Raw genomic sequence first — 19,332 nt, forward strand, 5'->3', positions numbered from 1 at the left:
TCTGCACAGATCATGCCAGACTGTATTGCTTCATTACAGTATGGCCACATTATGGTGTATGTGTAATGTACAGTATAAGATTTGGCATAAAACAGAAGCAGATGACAGAGCATATGCTCCCCATTCTCATTAAATGACCTCCAATGAGTCAACAGTAACTGTGCATGTGCGTGTGGATGTGTGTGTTCATGTGTATGTGTACATAAATGTGACAAACTTTGGTACTTAACTGACTTCCTAACCACCATAAACCGGTCGTCAAGTCAAGCTATCCCTTCTGTAAGCATGTGAGGAGCTTTACAGAAAGCTGAATCAGAATGATCCTGTCACTGTGTCTGCTCTTTTCTACTTTCACATACATCGCGAGTGGTTCATTAAAAAACGCAAGCATGTGCCAAGGGCCTCTCAGTGACATATTGTTTTTTTATGATTCCTCCTCCACGTGCCAGCTGGAGAAAGATGTGCAGGAATTCTGCTAATGCTGGAGAGCTACATCTTCCAGCTAATAAAAAATGTGAATTTGCAGTCCATAACATATCATATTTATATCGATTTCTTCACCCAACATATGAATGAATTTAATCATATTTTAAGACTAATTTTCGAGGAGAAAAAAATAAACATGTATCTGCAAGGGCTGACTTAATATTTCAATGCTCAAAACATGGCAGGCTATAACTTCATATCCAGCAGCTGGTCAATATTCACTTAACACTGAATTAAAAACTGATCTGGTACAAAGGAATACGGTTATTAACTCGCTGACAGAACGGCTAGGCATGACCCAGCTGCCAATAAATTGTGTGCGGTGCCATTTGCCCTTGAGAATCTTCTGAGAATGCAAGAGGCTGAGTATGCAGCGTCAGCAAAAAAGGCTCACTTTCTCGTCCATGCATCTGGCTTTGACACCTCCTGCACAAGGCCAAACTATTACACGTGTTATTACAGACATGGAGACTGAGAGTAAAATGCATTCCTTTCACCAGCAGGAAACCTTCGATTTTGCCAGTACACAGAAGTGTTTTTTTATGTACAGTATATATGGATATGATAGCACATCAATAGAACACAAGACACACAGTATTCTTAATACTATAAGGGGTCACTGTTTATAAAAGAGGTTGTTAAGGAGTAGACTGTTACATGGATGCTGACTCAGCAAATAAAAACACAGTGTTCTGTACATGAACAAGCCTGGGTTCTTCAGCAGATCATCTGCTGTGGCTTAGGCGGTCACATGAATTTCAATCACTCTGAGAGAGGAAGGAAAATTGAAAGAGTGTTGTAGCAAAGGAAGGAGAGAAGAAAGAAAGACAATGTGAAATATGATTGTTTACAAAAGCTTGGATAGTAAGCTCTATTCTTCCTTTCTGAAATGAACCAGATATATCTCATCTGCTAAGAGTCTGTGAAGTGCTATTATGAAACAAAACACTTTATATCAATGTGTCTTAATTACAGGAATTAATTAGTAAATGATTAAGCTTTGAACAGTAATTATTGTCATCATTTGATCAAATTAGTGGCTTATCTTGAACTATGCCAACAAGGTCAACCTTCACATTGACTAATTTCAAGGTAGCAACATCTTAGCATAAGCTAGACATCAATCAGTTGCAGGTTCTTCCTAAACACGATCACGTCAGCGTATTGGAAAGCTGTCATAACGTTCCTACAACCTTCAGTCAGGATGAAAGCGAGCATTCGATTTTTGGCAAGCTCCAGTGACCAACAGAGCGACTATTTGGTAGAAAATAATTGTACATTCCTCTACCACTTGCCCTCTGGCCCAAACCGCTGCCAGCAGCTGACCTCACACTTGCCCAAACCGAGCAGGATTCAGAAAGCTGCAGTGTCAAGTGTACGGGTATCAGAGCAGCACGTTGGTGTCCCAAAAGCAGAGCTGGCAGTGCACTGTGGCACACAAGGGTACAACCCCTAATCAATAACTAACCCATCCCTCATTCACATTGTTTCCTATTCTCTGAGGTTAACAAGTCGACCCGGCTTTTCCGAACCAGAATTAAACCTTTGCAGTGACAATCTCATGCCGGATGAAGTGTTTACCCATGCCACCCCCTCCTCTGAGCCCTCTCCTATTGCCTAAGACCATGCCAAGCTATTTATAGCACTGCTTGCACATGAGCAGCTTCTTCCTTCTCCAGGCGCTGTGCATCACATCTGGTCCATTCAGGGGTTTTTGCACTCATGACACTTCAAATTCGAAGGCACTGAGCGACATTTCACGAAGGCACTCCTTAAATAGTAGAAATAAAACTATATATCAATATATGTCATTTTTATCATCGAACGTAAAGTCATGCTGGGGTGTGGAGGCATAGATATGAATTCGATAATCCTTCAATTTAGTGATTTCAGAATTATTCCTGTCAGCATTGCAATACCATATCATCTAAATCCACCTTATAGTTATCAGCTATTACTTTTTTTAGGATATTTAATTCCATATTTCCAGTGATATCCATCCAACCCTGACAGTGTGCGCCGTGGGACAAGGGACGGAAAAGCGCAGAATCACACAATCGACTGACTGCATTTCTGAGATAAGGTTCTCGTCCTGAGTGCTTTTGTCCCCCTTATCGGCCAGCTTTCAAAATGCAACGCGATCTCGAAAGGTAAGTCAATTTCTCCCTTCAAAGCTTTAGCTTCAGTGCATTAGATGGACAAACATAGCTTAGCAGTAAAATCAAACTGAGAGAACCCAAGACATTTATCACTCACTTAATCACTTATGGACTTCAAAGCAAGCTGCGCTTTTAATAACAACAGACTTACAACAGAGTGGTTTGAACACAACAGCATGCAGACGTAAAAACCCGTGTCGAGTGCTTACCTTGTGGTGGGCGTAGGGGCCCCAGAGGACACAAGAACGGTATCGTTCATGTTGTTGGACACGGGCTTCAGATGACTGCAAAATTATATAAAGTTCAAGTCAAGTAAGTCAACTTGTCTTCTATTAGCAGTCTACCTGGGTGTATGTATGCAAGTGTTTGTGTGCGTGTGCGTGTGTGTGTGTGTGCGTGTGTGTGTGTGTGTGTGCGTGTGTGTGCGTGAGTGAGTGCGTCTGCATCTGCACAAGCGTTCTCAGAGCCTCAGCCATCAAAGTGCTTTATACTGTGCAGGAACAGGTCACATATAAAAGCATGCTCACTGTAATTGCTTTCAAGACAGTGACATTTTAATTTAATGCTATTTGCCCAAAACTAATTAACAACTAACAAGAAGAGAAATGTGTCTTTAGGAATTCTAATTAGAGCTGGAGTCTGAAAAAAAAAAACAGACAAGAGACGAGAGAGGAGGAGGTGACACTGCAGAACGTGACGATAAACTGTATTATGAAGTAGACACAAATGCTTGTCAGACCTCTCTCTAACACACACATGAGCAAGCAACTAAGCCCTTCCTATCAACCTCTCCAAATGCTACCTCTCTCAGTATATCTTCTAAGAATGAGGTCTACACAAACCATATTTCCTGCATATCATTTTAAATAGAAAAAAAAAATCAGATAACAAAAGAAAGCCCTTATTTTTACATATACACATGAAGGAAAATTCATACCTTTGAATATTGCTAGAAAGTCAGGGTCAAAGCACAGGAGCACAGAGGGTTGCTCAGCAGCCCAACAGTGTTAATTTGGCAGTGCTGAGACTTGAACTCATAACCCTCTGAATGGCAGCCCAGAGAAATATCCACTGAGACACTACACCACAGAGTCTCTCCTGCCACCAATGTCACATTAACTAAGAAAATCTGAACTTCACTTTGACACTTCTCAGCTCAAGCTGTGCTTTTGCTTCAGGCTTGCTTTGACCCCATATTTTCTTCTCTCTCTCTCTCTCTCTCTCTCTCTCTCTCTCTCTCTCTCTCTCTCTCTCTTCTCTCTCTCTCTCTCATTCTCTTCCTCCCTCCCGCTCTCTCACTATTTATCACTTACCAACCCATGCACGTGTTCACTCTGTTTCACCTACCAGTATAAAGGAGAATCTAAAACGTCAAAATATTTTCCCTCTGCTCCTGTCTTATAATGCAATTATTATACTGCCTTTTTTGTTTTCAAGAATTTCTCTTCACTTCAATGTCCTGCTTGTTTATACTGATTTCAGATTGTTTCTCGCGAGACAATACAACGCATTAAACAAACAGCTACATGAATGCAAGAGTTTTAAACAATAAGAAAAAGAAAGAAATCCATGTACTATAACTGAAGCTTTAACTGGCTGGTACTGTCTTTAAAGCGTAAATAAGACCTCAACACAACGTAAATACCTTTGACAACAATAACAACCAACAAACAATTACTGTTATTGCAGCTTTACGTCACTGTTCAAGACGATCACAAAGAACATAGCGATAGTGTTCGTATGCAAGAACTCACCTCGCGTAGTGAACGGAGCACCTGTTTGTTCAGCTCTGAGCCACATCCAGAGGCCAGCTGCTTCTTCTGTCCTGCCCTCCGCTCAACTGAACTAGCATCTGAATGCACAACATTGCTGCTGTCTCCAAGGAAACCTGGCCGTCACATGACCCAGTGACAATCCAGATGCGCGCTTTCTCTCTTAATTTCTCTCTCTCTCTCTCTCTCTCTCTCTCTCTCTCTCTCTCTCTCTCTCTCTCTCGTTTAACCCCACTCTCTATATGTCTAAATGTCTTATCCATTTTTTCTGCCTGATTTATGGATTGTGAATACAAATGCATTTGCACACTCTTTCTCCTCTCTCTCTCTCTCTCTCTCTCTCTCTCTCTCTCTCTCTCTCTCTCTCACACACACACACACACACACACACACACACACACACACACACACACACAGATCAGTCATGATTGATTAGTCAATCATGTGCCAGCAGCACTGAATATATCATGGAGATTTAGGCCAAGAGCTTCAGATAACATTAATATTAAATATCAAAATGGGAAAAAAACGTGATTTCACTGCAATTGACTGCAGCCTGGTTGTCAGTACCAGTCAGTACACACTGGCTTGAGTGTTTGAGAAATTGTTTATCTCCAGAGATTTTTAAGCACAGACATCTTTAAAATTTTGAAAAAAAAACCCACCCAGCAAGCAGTAGATCTGCAAGCTGACATGAGGCACAGAGGAACAGACTGGTCAGACACAAATTTACATTTGCAGCATTTGACAGACAATTTGTTTCAGAGTAATTTACATTTATCTCATTTATACTAAACATCAGAGAGGGTTTTGTTCGAGGGTGCAATATGGTGGCATGGCAGTGCTGGGATTTAAACTCATGACCTACTAAATATGAAACCAACATTTCAACCACTGAGGTATCATTGAACCCATATAGTTCTGTATAAAACCAAATATAAATCTGTACTATTCTTCTCAACATCTGGTACAAGGCATGAAAATTCAAGATGAATGGGCAAAACCAGCTGAAGACCATACCAGTTTCCACTCCACTCCAATCCAGTCTCCTCAACAAGCAAAATCTGAGGCTACACTGGACACGGGCTCACCAAAAACCATTTTCAAATTACATTTACATTTGTAAATTAAAAAAAGACACGGTGATGTTTTAGAAATTAGAACCCTTCTTTTTACCCCATTTAATCCTAATTTTCAGTTCCTACTTTCTAGCTACGGTAGATCTCTTATCTTGTGAGACAGCAAGAATGGTAAATGCCAGCAGATTCTTGTGATGAGACCATGTGAAGACAGGGACTGCCTCATTTTTAGAAACCTGCTCATGCTACTCCACAAGACAGAGATTGAAACTCCTAGCGATAAAATTTGCGTTTTTCTATTGCATGAGCTCGACTAAGATTAATAAAGGCACCCTGTCTTAGTTAGTGTGACACCTTGCTGTATAAAAAAGCTCACATAATGCCTCATTAAAGGTTTTATTTGCAAAACAGAGCCATGAGCTGGAGTGATGTGATTAGGGCTTTTCAGTTCCACTGTATACATTCATATGCAGTTGCTATTTTTCTTTATAGACAGACGATTAACTTTCAAGCAAGAACAAAAGGGCCATCTAAGGTTTGTTATATTCTCATTTCATATGCTTCAAATATTCCACACAGGTCAGACCAAACTGAGTCACTCATAAGTGAATCTTTCAGATCCTTCTAGATGTCTGCCCTTCATAGAGGGCAAGCTACAATAATTCCCACATTTTTTATAAGGTCACATAGACAATATCAAATGGTATTTCTGTTCGTTCGCAGATAATTAAAGCAAAGTGATTGCTGCCTAATTGAGCTGGGAGAAATATGGAGCGGAATCGTCCTCGTCGAAATAAAGATCAATGAGTAGTGTGTTCAGCATTTCACCTTTGAGCAAATTGGTGCATAGTGCATGGCAACAAGTTACCACATTTACAGCAGGCGCCCTCATCTAGAGCAATATTTATCTCATTCATACAACAGAGCAGCTATCAAATTAAAGGCCTTGCTCAAGGGTGGCAATTTGGTGTGGCTGGGATTTGAACTCACGACCTCTGTATCTAAAGCATTAACGACTAAGCTACCACATCCCCAGGGGTACATAACTAAGTGACATAACTGTTGCCTGAAAGGCTACAACTTTCAACAATCCTAATGATAATTTATTTACGAGGAATAATGAACTTTATGTAGAAGCAGCAGGTTAATGTTTATAGACCTTCCTTCATCTTCAGTTTCTTTATCATACTTGACAGGGTCATGTTGGAGCCGAAGCCTATATTAGGAATAATGCGCATGAGCCACATATGGAATGAGTCCTTCGGTGGGCATCAATGTATACCTTGGGGCAGTGTAGAGTAGCCATCTGACCTACTGACATTTTGGAGGTGCAAGGAACCATAGAACGGGTTGGAGTAGATGACCTTTGAGAGGAATTGAAACACTGACTGCACCCCAGACCTCCTTACAGCAGTACCTGACTTTAGTTACACTCTTGTGGCTTAATGAGCACAAATCTCGACAAACACACTAAAAAATCTACTAAACATCTTCCCAGAAAAAAAAATCTGGAGGTTATTATAACATCAAAAATGGGGATTAAATGTGGAATAGGATATTCAAAAAACACATACAAAGCATGTTGTCGAGTCTACACTTTTTTGCTACTTTTTGATGTAATGTCAAATGCTGTTAAAATTTTAATGTCAAGTAATAATATCACAGAAAAAAACAGCTTTGATTGTACTATTGAACTAAATGGTATTACTATTCAATACCAGTCTGGAGAAAATCGAAAAGAAAAGAAAAATAACCTGACGTTTATAACTCACTTATGACACTCCAAATAACAGGTACAAACACAAATCTGTTGAGACATGAACTGCGCCCACACCCTTTTTTGCTGGCCAGATTCTGCCGGATGGCTGAGTCAGAAGGCACTCATGACAGTGCGGTTATGAAAATCGTGTTGTCCTAAGGTCAATGACAACACTGTGTGAAGCCACAACAGGAAGTGAGACGTGTTTACACTGACATAGCCAGTCCCTGAGGAGCTACAGATGGTCATTATGGAGTGACCAAGGGTAGAATTAACACCATCTAATTAACTCAACTTCTACTTCTGTCTTAGGTATATAATTACTGATTCTGAGAACTGGAAAAATATACATTTGAAAATACAAAACAGCACAACACAAAGTTAAACATCGAGTACAAAGGTGTGGCAAATAAATACATATGTAAGGATCAGATAATAGGCTGCTCAGCTCTGTGTTTTCTTGTTGCACTTCAGTATGTCTTTTATATTATTATGTTTTCTGCCTTAGCTTGTGCTTGGCTTGTCATCGTAACTTAAATCTGATTTAAAGAGCAACCTCGAAAGGATAAAAAGTTGTATTCACACTTTCATTCACGTGGTCAGAAGATGAGTTATTTATACAGTACAGACCAAAAGTTTGGACACACCTTCTCATTCAAAGAGTTTTCTTTATTTTCATGACTATGAAAATTGTAGAGTCACACTGAAGGCATCAAGGGCTATTTGACCAAGAAGGAGAGTGATGGGGTGCTGCGCCAGATGACCTGGCCTCCACAGTCACCGGACCTGAACCCAATCGAGATAGTTTAGGGGTGAGCTGGACTGCAGAGTGAAGGCAAAAGGGCCAACAAGTGCCAAGCATCTCTCGGGGAACTCCTTCAAGACTGTTGGAAGACCATTTCAGGTGACTACCTCTTGAAGCTCATCAAGAGAATGCCAAGAGTGTGCAAAGCAGTAATCAAAGCAAAAGGTGGCTACTTTGAAGAACCTAGAATATGACATGTTTCAGTTGTTTCACACTTTTTTGTTATGTATATAATTCCATATATAATTCCACATGTGTTAATTCATAGTTTTGATGCCTTCCGTGTGAATCTACAATTTTCATAGTCATGAAAATAAAGAAAACTCTTTGAATGAGAAGGTGTGTCCAAACTTTTGGTCTGTACTGTACATGACAAACCTGACATGAAATGAAAAATTTATAAAAATGTAACCATTAGCTTTAGTTTAATCATAAATTAATCAAAAGTACTGCATATAATTCCTATTAATTCACTCCAGTTTAGTTTGATACAACATTAGAATGGCGTGTAGCACAAAAACAGATGAATATGATGCATATAATTTGATCACACAAGTTTGGTTGTGCCCTTCACACAATACCTTTTAAATATACATACAGCTGTGTAGTTGAGGGCTAAAGGTCATTGCTCAAGGGCCCAGCAGTGTCATCTTATATTGGTGTTTGATATATATATATATATATATATATATATATATATATATATATATATATATATATATATATATATATACACAGTGGTGTAAAAAAAGTGTTTATTTTTTCGCATGTTTGTGACACTTTAATGTTTCAGATCAGCAAAATAATTTAAATATTATCAAATGATAACACAAGTGAAAACATGCAGCTTTTAAATAAAGGTTTTTTATTATTGAGGGAAAACAAATTCTGTATAGATGAGTGGACAAAAATATCCCTCCACAGCGCTGTAACAGACTCAAGTTATGGCTAATGAATGATTGCAGTTGTTGCTGCTAAGGGGGGCTCAACCAGTTATAAGGTTTAGGGGAAAACACTTTTTCACACAGGGCCATGTAGTTTTGGATTTTGTTTTCCCTCAATAATTAACGCCTTCATTAAAAACTGCATGTTGTGTTCACTTGTGTTATCTTTTACTAATATTTTAATTAGTTTGATGATCTGAAATATAAAAGTAAAATAAAAAAATCTGCAAAAAAAATAAGAAATCAGGAAGACACTTTTTCACACCACTGTAATGGTGTTTATTAGACAAAAGTCTGTTAGTTCTTATGCTGTATGTAATAGGAATCACAGGGAACCAATATTCCAATAGTGAAATATATATACAGTGAGGAAAATAAGTATTTGAACACCCTGCTATTTTGCAAGTTCTCCCACTTAGAAATCATAGAGGGGTCTGAAATTGTCATCGTAGGTGCATGTCCACTGGAAGAGACATAATCTAAAAAAAAAAATCCAGAAATCACAATGTATGATTTTTAAACTATTTATTTGTATGATACAGCTGCAAATAAGTATTTGAACACCTGTCTATCAGCTAGAATTCTGACCCTCAAAGACCTGTTAGTCTGCCTTTAAAAAACAAATTTACATCAGAAGTGACCCTGCACACATGGCTCATGACCACTCCTAACACTTTTCATGTTTACACCAGATACAGCATTCATTTAGTTTTTTATTTAACAACTTATAAATATAGCATGGAAATATGTTCAGTGACCATAAGATTATTATATACATGCATACACTGCCAAAGTAATCATATAAAATTCAGTTAATTGCATTTGATTTTCAGACATGCTACCCACAAATATCATAGTGGTTTTGGCTTTTTAGACTCTGTGGCAAGTTTACGAATGCCAGAGCTTTAACTGTGCATTTTATTTACACATGAATACAATCAATTTTTTTACTTCCTTCCATTATATTTTAATCGTCTTTTTTCTCTTTTCTAAACGTTAACCGAAAATCTGTTAATTAACTCTGATGGATATCCAAATAGTAAAATTATTATTACAGGCAGAAACCACATATCTAATATACTGTTGCTTTATAGTCGCAAAGACTCCCTGAGTTTGTGTGTCAGTAAATCAAACTTGAGCTTTGGGCAGCAGTGCCTTTAATATTTTCTGCCCAGATAAATTATCCAGCCAGAAAAAAACCCTTTTATTTTTATTTGTCTTTTTCTAAATTACACTTTTTCTCTCATGCCAGTTTTGTTAATCAATAGTTGCTCTCAAAACAAAGAAAATAAAGAATTTGATTTAGCATTGTGACCTTTCAATACTCTTCCTGTTCCATATTTTCAGATTTTGTGATGTACACAATTAAATAAATGTAATTACTCAGCTATGATGTCTAAGATACAAACATCCTGAAATGTGACATGATAAAGGCAAGTTTTAATTCTGTTCAAGCTGTTAATTGTAAAACATACACACAAATCAACTACTACTAATACTACTACTACTACTAATAGTAATAACAAAAATAAAACTATTTTATGAAGCATTTAAATAAGCATACATACACTATATGAACAAAATCAGTGGACACCTGACCATAAGATTTGTATGTGTTTTTTTAAACATCTGATTCCACATTCACTCCTCGTTCTCTGTTATAATAGCTTTCACTCTTCTGGGAAGATGTTCCACTAAATTGTGTAGTATGTTTGTGGAGATTTGTGCTCCTTCAGTCACTAAGCTGTTAGTAAAGGCAGGTACTGATGTAGGATCAGGATGTTCAGTAGGGTTAAGGTCAGCGCTCTATAGCAGACCACTCAAGCTCTTCCACTCCCCACCCAAGTAAAGCATATCTTAATGGAGCTGGCTTTGTGAGCAGGGGCATTGTCATGTTAGAACAGTTTTGGATCTCCTAGTTCAAGTAAAAAAAAATAAAATCTACCACATACATTTGTGTGCCTCCAACTTTGTTTTAACAGTTCGGATAAGAAACACATATGGCTGGAAAATTCAGGTGTCCCAATACTTTTGTCCATATAGTGTATCAATAGAATTAACCAGGCAAGTAAAATCTAATCTAAAATAGTAAGATCATTTTTTAAAATACTTTAAAAGCTCTATGCAAGTTTAACATCATATGGAAGTGAATCCATACTTTAAATGCTTTAGAAGCATAATAGAAAAAAGCCCAATAACCCAGGATGTGTAACCAAGTCTGAGAAACAACTAAGAAACCTGAAAGAAACTGAGCAGCTGGTCCATACAGAGCTTCATATTTCAGCATGGGAATTTACATTTACATACATGGAATTTGGCAAATGCCCTTATCCAGGGTGGTTTAAAATTACTGTGTTTATACAATGAGTAGTTAAGTATTAAGGACCTCACTCAATGGCCCAACAGTGGAAGCTTAATGCTCTGAATCTCTGGATTTGCAATTTGCACATTAACCACTGAACTACAACTTTGATAAAAATCAACCTAAAACCTGACAGAAAAACAATGTATGGATTCTTAAAAAAAAAATAAAAGGCACAATATAATCACTAGTCCTGGCTCTAGTCAGGATTCCAGCTGCAGAGTTTTAAACATACTGTAATTTATTTACTGAGGACCAGCCAGAAGTGTATTATTTATGTGGACATTCATAATCGTTCACAAATATAGTCAGAAAAATGTACTGCTGTTATTGCGTTTCATCAATAAACCGAATGTTTCAGTGCACATCTGTCAGCTTGTTTAAAGACACCTCTCAGCTGGTATGAGTTCACTTATACCTAATTTTAGGTATGTTTTCCATTTCAAAAATTACTCATTTTTAATCATTTTAGTTCTGTTTAAATAGTGAAAGTGGTTTTCATTGTTATATCTGATTGATGAATAGTAACTCATTCTAACAGAAGAATGTTTCCTTGTAGAGAAACCTCATGAAAAACCTTAACCAACAAGACCAAACTTACTTTAATTATATAAACAGCAAACTGAGCCGTTTACTACAAAGATCTGCTGCAAACCGACTTTCTTTTGTGAAAATTTCGACATTATATTTTGTTGATAGGTCTGTTTAGCAATGCTTTTATGCTTCTATTCTCACTGTATATTTTCAACATACAGTGTTGCAACAGCTGTCAGCCTCATGACCCTGAGTTAATTTTTTTCTACTATTTCTTGTACCGCACTGAAATAAGTCAAGGGTTTAATGCTGACCTGCATCACTGCTTCATTTGCGAATAAAGTAAATTGAAATGCCTTCTAGTGGCCAGAAAGGACAATTGGATCAAGCCAGCAATACCACCACGAGATATCCTTAATTTGCCATCTTCTGACAAATGTACTTGCATTACAATAAGGTTTGCAAGATTTTCAAACTTCCCTCATTAACTGTTCCATAAACTGGAGACAATGAGAAGAAAAAAATGGTTATTTGAACCACACTGCATTAGAGTACTTATATAAATGTAGAAATTAAACTTGGTAGCTTATTATTTTGCTAACACATTTATTACTAATTTATCAAATCTGTCTGGATTAACACATGACCACTACACACAAGTTCATACTTCTCCACACACCTGGAGGTAACTGGTCATACAAAATAAAATAGGGATAGATCATGGTAAATCTGAATGATAATACTATTCATTATTTACTTTGCATTAAGCCAACAGTCCTGGAGTAATATTAAGCCACTACTATTTGCTTACATTTATTACACATGCAGTCATGATATACACATATATATCACTTATTTTGCCATACTTGCCACATCAATCAAAGCCCCTGGAATCCCAAAACCCATGGGTGCCAAGTCTATTAGTGTGACCCAATTAAAATGGTTCTGTTTTTTTTTTTTTTTTGTCTTCAGCAGTATTTGTCAAAACCTATTAAATGAAACTTATATACAGTATGATGATTAGATCAACTGGGTGTTTTGGTTTGGCATGAAGGTACATACAATATATCACAAAAAAAGTGTTAGACTTCATGTCTAATACTTACGTAGGGTGTGTCAGGTCCTGTGGTCTCTCGGATGCCTCAGGGTACACAGGGTGTGGGGGTTCTCCTATTGGCACACAACCCAGAGACTTGCTGATGGCGTGGCTGAGCTTCTTGGCTGGGGATTTCTGTGAAAAACACAGACACAAAGACAAAGCTAGACACACTGATGCTGTCAGAATACCAATTACATTCATGAAAAGCTACAGAACAGGGAGGAGATGTTCCTGCTGGAAAGAAATAAAAGGAAGTTTGGGAAGTATTTTAGTTTTGTTTAGTCTAAAACAATGATTTAATTGGCTTACAAACAAGCTCATAGTTAATACTACTTGTAGGTTCTAATTTTCAACTTGTAAGTAATGTACATTTATTTAAAATCAATCGTTCTGCTTTGATCAGAACTCTTGCTTAAGTACACAAAAAAATCCTTTATCAATGGAAGACATTCCAAGGAAGTTTTAACTGGATTCAGTTATCACACTGTGCCATAATATGATATGATATGATATGATATGATATGATATGGTATGATATGATATGATATGATATGAAACTGTGTTGCAATGCAAACCTATGATTAGCATTTTTATACAGTCGTGAAAAAGAAAATACACCCACTTCGAACCCTTGACAGGTCTTAGAATTAAATAAATACAACTTCAGCTGAACAACAACACATGACATATTAAAAAATGCCAAAATAAAAACACCATTGACTCTAGACTACTATAATATACAGAGAAGTTCATGGTCAACTCGATGACTGCAAGTTGCCCAGATCCTGTGGCTGCAAAACAAGCCCAAATCATCACCCCTCCACAGTTGATGCGTATGAGGTCTTTGTGCTGAAATACTGTGTTTGTTTTTCTTTTAATGTGGTGCTGTGCTTTATGGCCAAACATCTCCACTTTGGTCTCATCTGTCCAAAATACATTGTTCCAGAAGTGTTGTGGTTTGTTCAGCTGCAACTTTGCCAACCTAAACCATGCGGCCATGTTCTTTTTTCAGAGAGAAGATGCTTTCTCCTGGCAACAAAACATACTGTTTAATTTTTTGCACAATCTCTCATGTACTTTAACATTTTGAGGCTAAATGAGGCCTGTAGAGTTTAAAATGTAATTCTCGTTTGTTTGTTTGTTTGTTTTTTGCATCTTCTATAGTCTGAAATTGGTTTGAATTTGCTAAGACCTCTAATCCTGGAATATTGGCAACTGTCTTTAATGTTTTCCTCATGTAACCCTTCCTAGATTCATGGGCAGCAACAATGACTTCTCTCAGGTCATTGCTGTGTCTTTCCTCCTTGGCATTGTGTTAAAACTCATCTGAATGCTCCAAAGCAGCAAACTGCTCAAACTTGGGCTTTAATAGACTTGGTCACACTTGCTGCCGATCAGTAAATCAGGGGTATTTAATTAGCAGACAGTTCCTTAGTCTCCTAAAACCCTTGGAAGCAGTAAAAGATGTACTTATTTTTTTAAACATGGCTTTTTCATTTTGGTTTTATTTTTGTAAAATAAATAATGACATATGAAGTTGTATTTATCGAATTTAAATTTTATCAAAAAGAGCTTCTAAGGAACAGATGTTTTTTTGTATTTCTTGGTATATAAAGCAAAAGAATTGAACAATAGAGGGTGTATTTTTTCATTTCATTCTTTTTTATATATATATATATATATATTTTAACTAGTTGTATGTTTAAACAGCATCTGGTTTTTTTTTTTTTTTGGAGTATAGAAGTAGACAGCCTCAGAACATTCTGCATACCCATGAGGAGTGCTCCTTCATCTGATGCTGGTTGCTATGGGGACCGTTGGCATGGCCGCGCCAGAAGCAGTTCTGGCAAAGCTGGTAGCCGTGGCACTGCTGACATCTATAGCGAAAACCCATCATGCTCTCGCTCCGGCAATAGGAGCATTCCACCGGATGGAAGACTAAAGAAAAAAGAGAGTCTATTAAGGAGTCCATGTGTAGCAACAAAAAGCAGCAGGAAGCTGAAATTAATCCACTTTAATTTTCACAGAATGACCAGGAAATGAATACCAGTGCCATTTTCTGTATCTTGTATCAAAAGTGCCTCAGTTGTTTTTATTCAAAAAATATAACACAAATACTTATTATCAGAAACTAACTCCTTACCTTTAACACATCTATGAAAGCTGGGATACACTGCTACTGCTGAGGTCATTTCAACATCTGTATGAGTTTATTGTAAGGTTGTCAATTAATAGTAATAAGAAACAATATAATGACCATTCTAGAACCACACTTAAATAATTAATTCTATTTAATTTGCAGTGATTTGCTGCCCTGTGTGTACAGCAGCTCTGCTGTGCAGTAAAAAGAGAGATTTTGGAAAAAAAAACTAATAAAAAATTAAACTTTATTCAAATTCATAAAAGTCAAGAACTTTTTGTCATGTTTTGCCAATTTTTATAGAAGTATATTTTTATTGTATTTGATAAAACAGTGTTAGCGTCAGTTTGAAGACAGACCAATGAAGACAGACCAAAATCTGTATTCACATCTGTATCTGATTAAAACACAATGTGTTCATATCAATGAATGTATTTGCATTCGATTGCATCTCTAATGAAAACCAATACTAGCACTACCATTCTCTACATTGGCCAGTCGGTGCATGAGAGGTAGCCAAACGAGGCACTGTGGGGAGGATCAGCCATCATAATGTCCAGGAAGGTATTCAACAGTATCTTCTTCTGGCAAAACAAAGACAAAACACTCAAAGTTAGTTGTGAGGTGCAATATCAGTGTAGATCAATAATATAACATTAAGGGTGGTGAGAAGGAGAGACCCTCACCTGCTGAGGGAAACATGTTCTCACTGAGTGCTCTGTGTAACCAAATGAAGGACCCTCAAACACAGCCGTAGGTAGCTTTAGGACTTCACGGAGAAATTGGTCAAACTTAGCAAACACCATCGTCCCACTGGAGTCTGATATCTGAGAAAAAATATCTGGAAAGAGAGATCAGGAACAAGCTGCAGTTTATACCAGAAAATATGAGCAGATCATTTTGTTACACAAAAACACTTTTTGGTTAAAGGAAACAGCACCACAAGGTGTTTAGTTATTGCAACTACATGGACACGGATGTATACTACTCTAAATGCCTTGCTAATAAGTGCACAAAAACTAAAATAATAAATAAATAAATACACTCAAATTTGACTGATTTATGTTTTCATTCATGAGTATGAACGCATACCGCTAAGTGCACAGTTTATATTTCTAATAATAAATCATTTTATAAAAATACACAAGAGGGCAGCAAACCTTCTATTGTGCCACTTCTGATCAAACAAATAATGATTGGAATACAAAATGATAGATTTCATGCACAATAAAAAAAAAATCAAGTTCTACAAAGAACATATTTTCCGCTAAAAAGGAGGTTTAAAATGAATTTATTTTAAAAAATACCAGGCTTGGAAATATTAAATATAGTGTACTGTACTTACAGCGTAATTTATCGACAATTTTCCCTCCACACATGGTTGCCAGCATTGACTTCATGGCAAATACTGTGAGCTTTCCGTGGCCTTCGCTGCAACATAAACAGATGAGTTAGAGAATGTTACACTCTTCTGGGTCAGTAAAGCTTAGCCATGAACTACTACTGGGAGGTTGAAGCTCAGTGGTTAAGGCATTGGACTTTGGTCGCAAGTTCAAATCCCACCACCACCAAGCTGCCACTGATCGATCGATCGATCGATCTATCTATCTATCTATCTATCTATCTATCTATCTATCTATCTATCTATCTATCTATCTATCTATCTATCTATCCATCCATCCATCCATCCATCCATCCATCCATCCATCCATCCATCCATCCATCTATCTATCTATCTATCTATCTATGTTTGGAGTGAAAGATCTTAAATGGCCTGCTTTAGAGTGAAGGGAATTATATGAGCAAATGAGGACTGAAAGTGGAAAAGGATGTTCAAAAAGGACATATGACTTTATGGTCAGGGGTCCACTTTTGTCGATATAGTGTATTTATGCTTGTTTAAAGGTGCTCCATAAACTGAATCCAGTGTCTTAGGCTGCAGCTAATATGTTGTACCTTTAGTATGCATTCTTTTTTTTTACTGGGGAAAGTTCTAAAGCTTTACAAGTACAATTAATTGTCCTTCATGTCTAATTATGTTACCAAAAATATGTATAAAGAAATATTCATAAGATTATATTCACTTTCACAAGTGCTTTTGTACTAAAAGCTCCAAAATATAAATCCTGAATGGTCCAGTAATAAGGAAAGTACAATTTTGTTACCTTTAGTATATAAATGCAATACAGCAAGAGCTACATTTTGATAAATTCACATCGCTTTGTAGATGAGGTGAAACTGTTTCAATATACAGTAACTGATGGTGCACCACATGGCACCGGGAACTGAGTTACCACATGCCATCTTGCACCTGTCATAGGTAGCCACCATGAAGTTGAGTAGCAGGCCAATGGACTGCTCCACGTTGATCTGGTGGGTGGTAGGCAGGCGCTTGTTCAGCTGGTAGAAAATGGAGGAGAGGATGGTCTCCAAACGTGACACGTTTATCTCCGCATTGTGGTCTAGAGTACTGAGCCCGTTGTCACGAAACGCCTCGATCATGTTCCACACGTCCACCAGGTGAACTGTAAAAGGAGAAGGCAGATAAGAGAGCTGAGGAGAAAACGTGTTTGCAGCAGTCAGCACTAATCGTTCATTGTGAATGATATAAAAGGCCTTTATTTCAACATATATATCCATGATTTCATCATTTCCTCTTCATTTTATTCTTAGAGAAACAAACAGGAAATAGAAAAAGTCTATAACTGATATGAAGTACAATATTATAAAGCTAATAAAAGTACAAAAGAAAGAAAGTATAACTTACGGTTGCATCTTTTCTGAACAAACCGTAGCTTGCACGCCGTCCTATACGTTGACAGACGGATTACATCAAAGTTCTGAGCTCCTGGTTAAAGCAAAGCAATTCATTTGATTTTAAGTTGATTTAATGATTTTACCAAATTTTAAAGGCACTGTTTTTAGCAGTATTGCAGTGATCCATTTATATCTGTAGTAATTTTAATAGGAACACTTTTACACCTGCACATTCATGTACTGTAATTATCCAGTCAGTCAATCATATGGCAGCAGCACCATGCGTAAAATCGCGGCCATACATATACAGAGATTCGATTATTGTGCATTCTAACACGCATCTCTGCTCATATCGGTTGTACGGAGTTGTTTTTTGAGTTACGGTAATCTTTCAGTCAGCTCGAACAAGTCTGACTATTCTTTTTTTTACCTCTCCCATCATCACAGCATTTCAGTCAGCAGAACTGGACTTTTCTGTCTCCCAATATAAAATGTAGTGGAATGTTGTGCGATCAAACAGTTTTAATTCAACAACCATGTGACTGTCAAGGAGATCCTTGATAAAGAGTTCAACAAAATCACCAACAACTCATTCTTATGTTTAATATAAACATCAATTGAAACTCATTGTACAGTATCTGCATGATTGTATGGATTGTGCTGCTGTCAAGTGAATGGATGATTGGTACAGGTGTAACGTGAGTGTATATTTAATATAATCTTTTTTTTTCTTCAAAGAACAGATTATAAAAGCAACTGCCCTGTTATACAAGAAAATTTGGTTTATCCTGTGTCAGTATATGTCTGTGTGTAATTATGTCTTAAGAGTGTGTCAAAATATTATATTATTTTATATTATATTATATTATATTGTATTATATTATATTATATTATATTATATTATATTATATAACAAGCGTTAACTTACTCATTTCCATGAAGAGCTGTCTCTTCTCCACTGTGACCTTGCTGCTCTTGCTGGCCTCCTCAATCATTCTAAACAGTACAAACACACACATTTTTTAAAACTTTTTTTCAATCATCAAATCCCTATTGATTCTCGAAATGAATGTCATAGAAACGCTATATTTTGTACATATTGAATATCTGTCATTACAGAGTTTAAAGCATTTTCAAGTAAATATATATTTTTCAAAAATCAGTGCCACAGTGGTTAAAAAGTTAATGATTTCTACACTTTTACAGCTGCTATAGTGAAATAGTTCTGTTTCTAATTACAACCTAATTTCAGACATAATAAAGCTTCCATACAGCATGTTGTGCATACACTATATGGACAAAAGTTTGTGGACACCTGACAATAAGATTTGTATGTGCATTTTCAACATCCCATCCCACATTTAGTCCCTATTTGCTGTTATAATAACCTCTGGGAAGATGCCCCAGGAGATTTTGCAGTGTTATGTGGAGATTTG

At 37.0% G+C, this 19,332-nt stretch overlaps 1 protein-coding gene across 1 annotated transcript in view; it reads right to left on the reverse strand.

The window, feature by feature from the left end:
- dtnbb (dystrobrevin, beta b) overlaps window positions 1–19,332 on the reverse strand; it is a 30,653-nt gene that overhangs the window by 8,231 nt on the left and 3,090 nt on the right. The window contains 10 exon segments of the mRNA XM_046855818.1: window positions 2,855–2,929; window positions 13,007–13,131; window positions 14,771–14,937; window positions 15,619–15,675; window positions 15,678–15,723; window positions 15,826–15,980; window positions 16,485–16,570; window positions 17,451–17,664; window positions 17,907–17,987; window positions 18,825–18,892. Coding sequence (XP_046711774.1) covers window positions 2,855–2,929; window positions 13,007–13,131; window positions 14,771–14,937; window positions 15,619–15,675; window positions 15,678–15,723; window positions 15,826–15,980; window positions 16,485–16,570; window positions 17,451–17,664; window positions 17,907–17,987; window positions 18,825–18,891 — 1,073 coding nt within the window. The 5' untranslated portion in view covers window position 18,892.

Source organism: Silurus meridionalis, chromosome 8 (genome assembly GCF_014805685.1).
Source record: "Silurus meridionalis isolate SWU-2019-XX chromosome 8, ASM1480568v1, whole genome shotgun sequence".
Lineage (NCBI taxonomy): Eukaryota > Metazoa > Chordata > Actinopteri > Siluriformes > Siluridae > Silurus > Silurus meridionalis.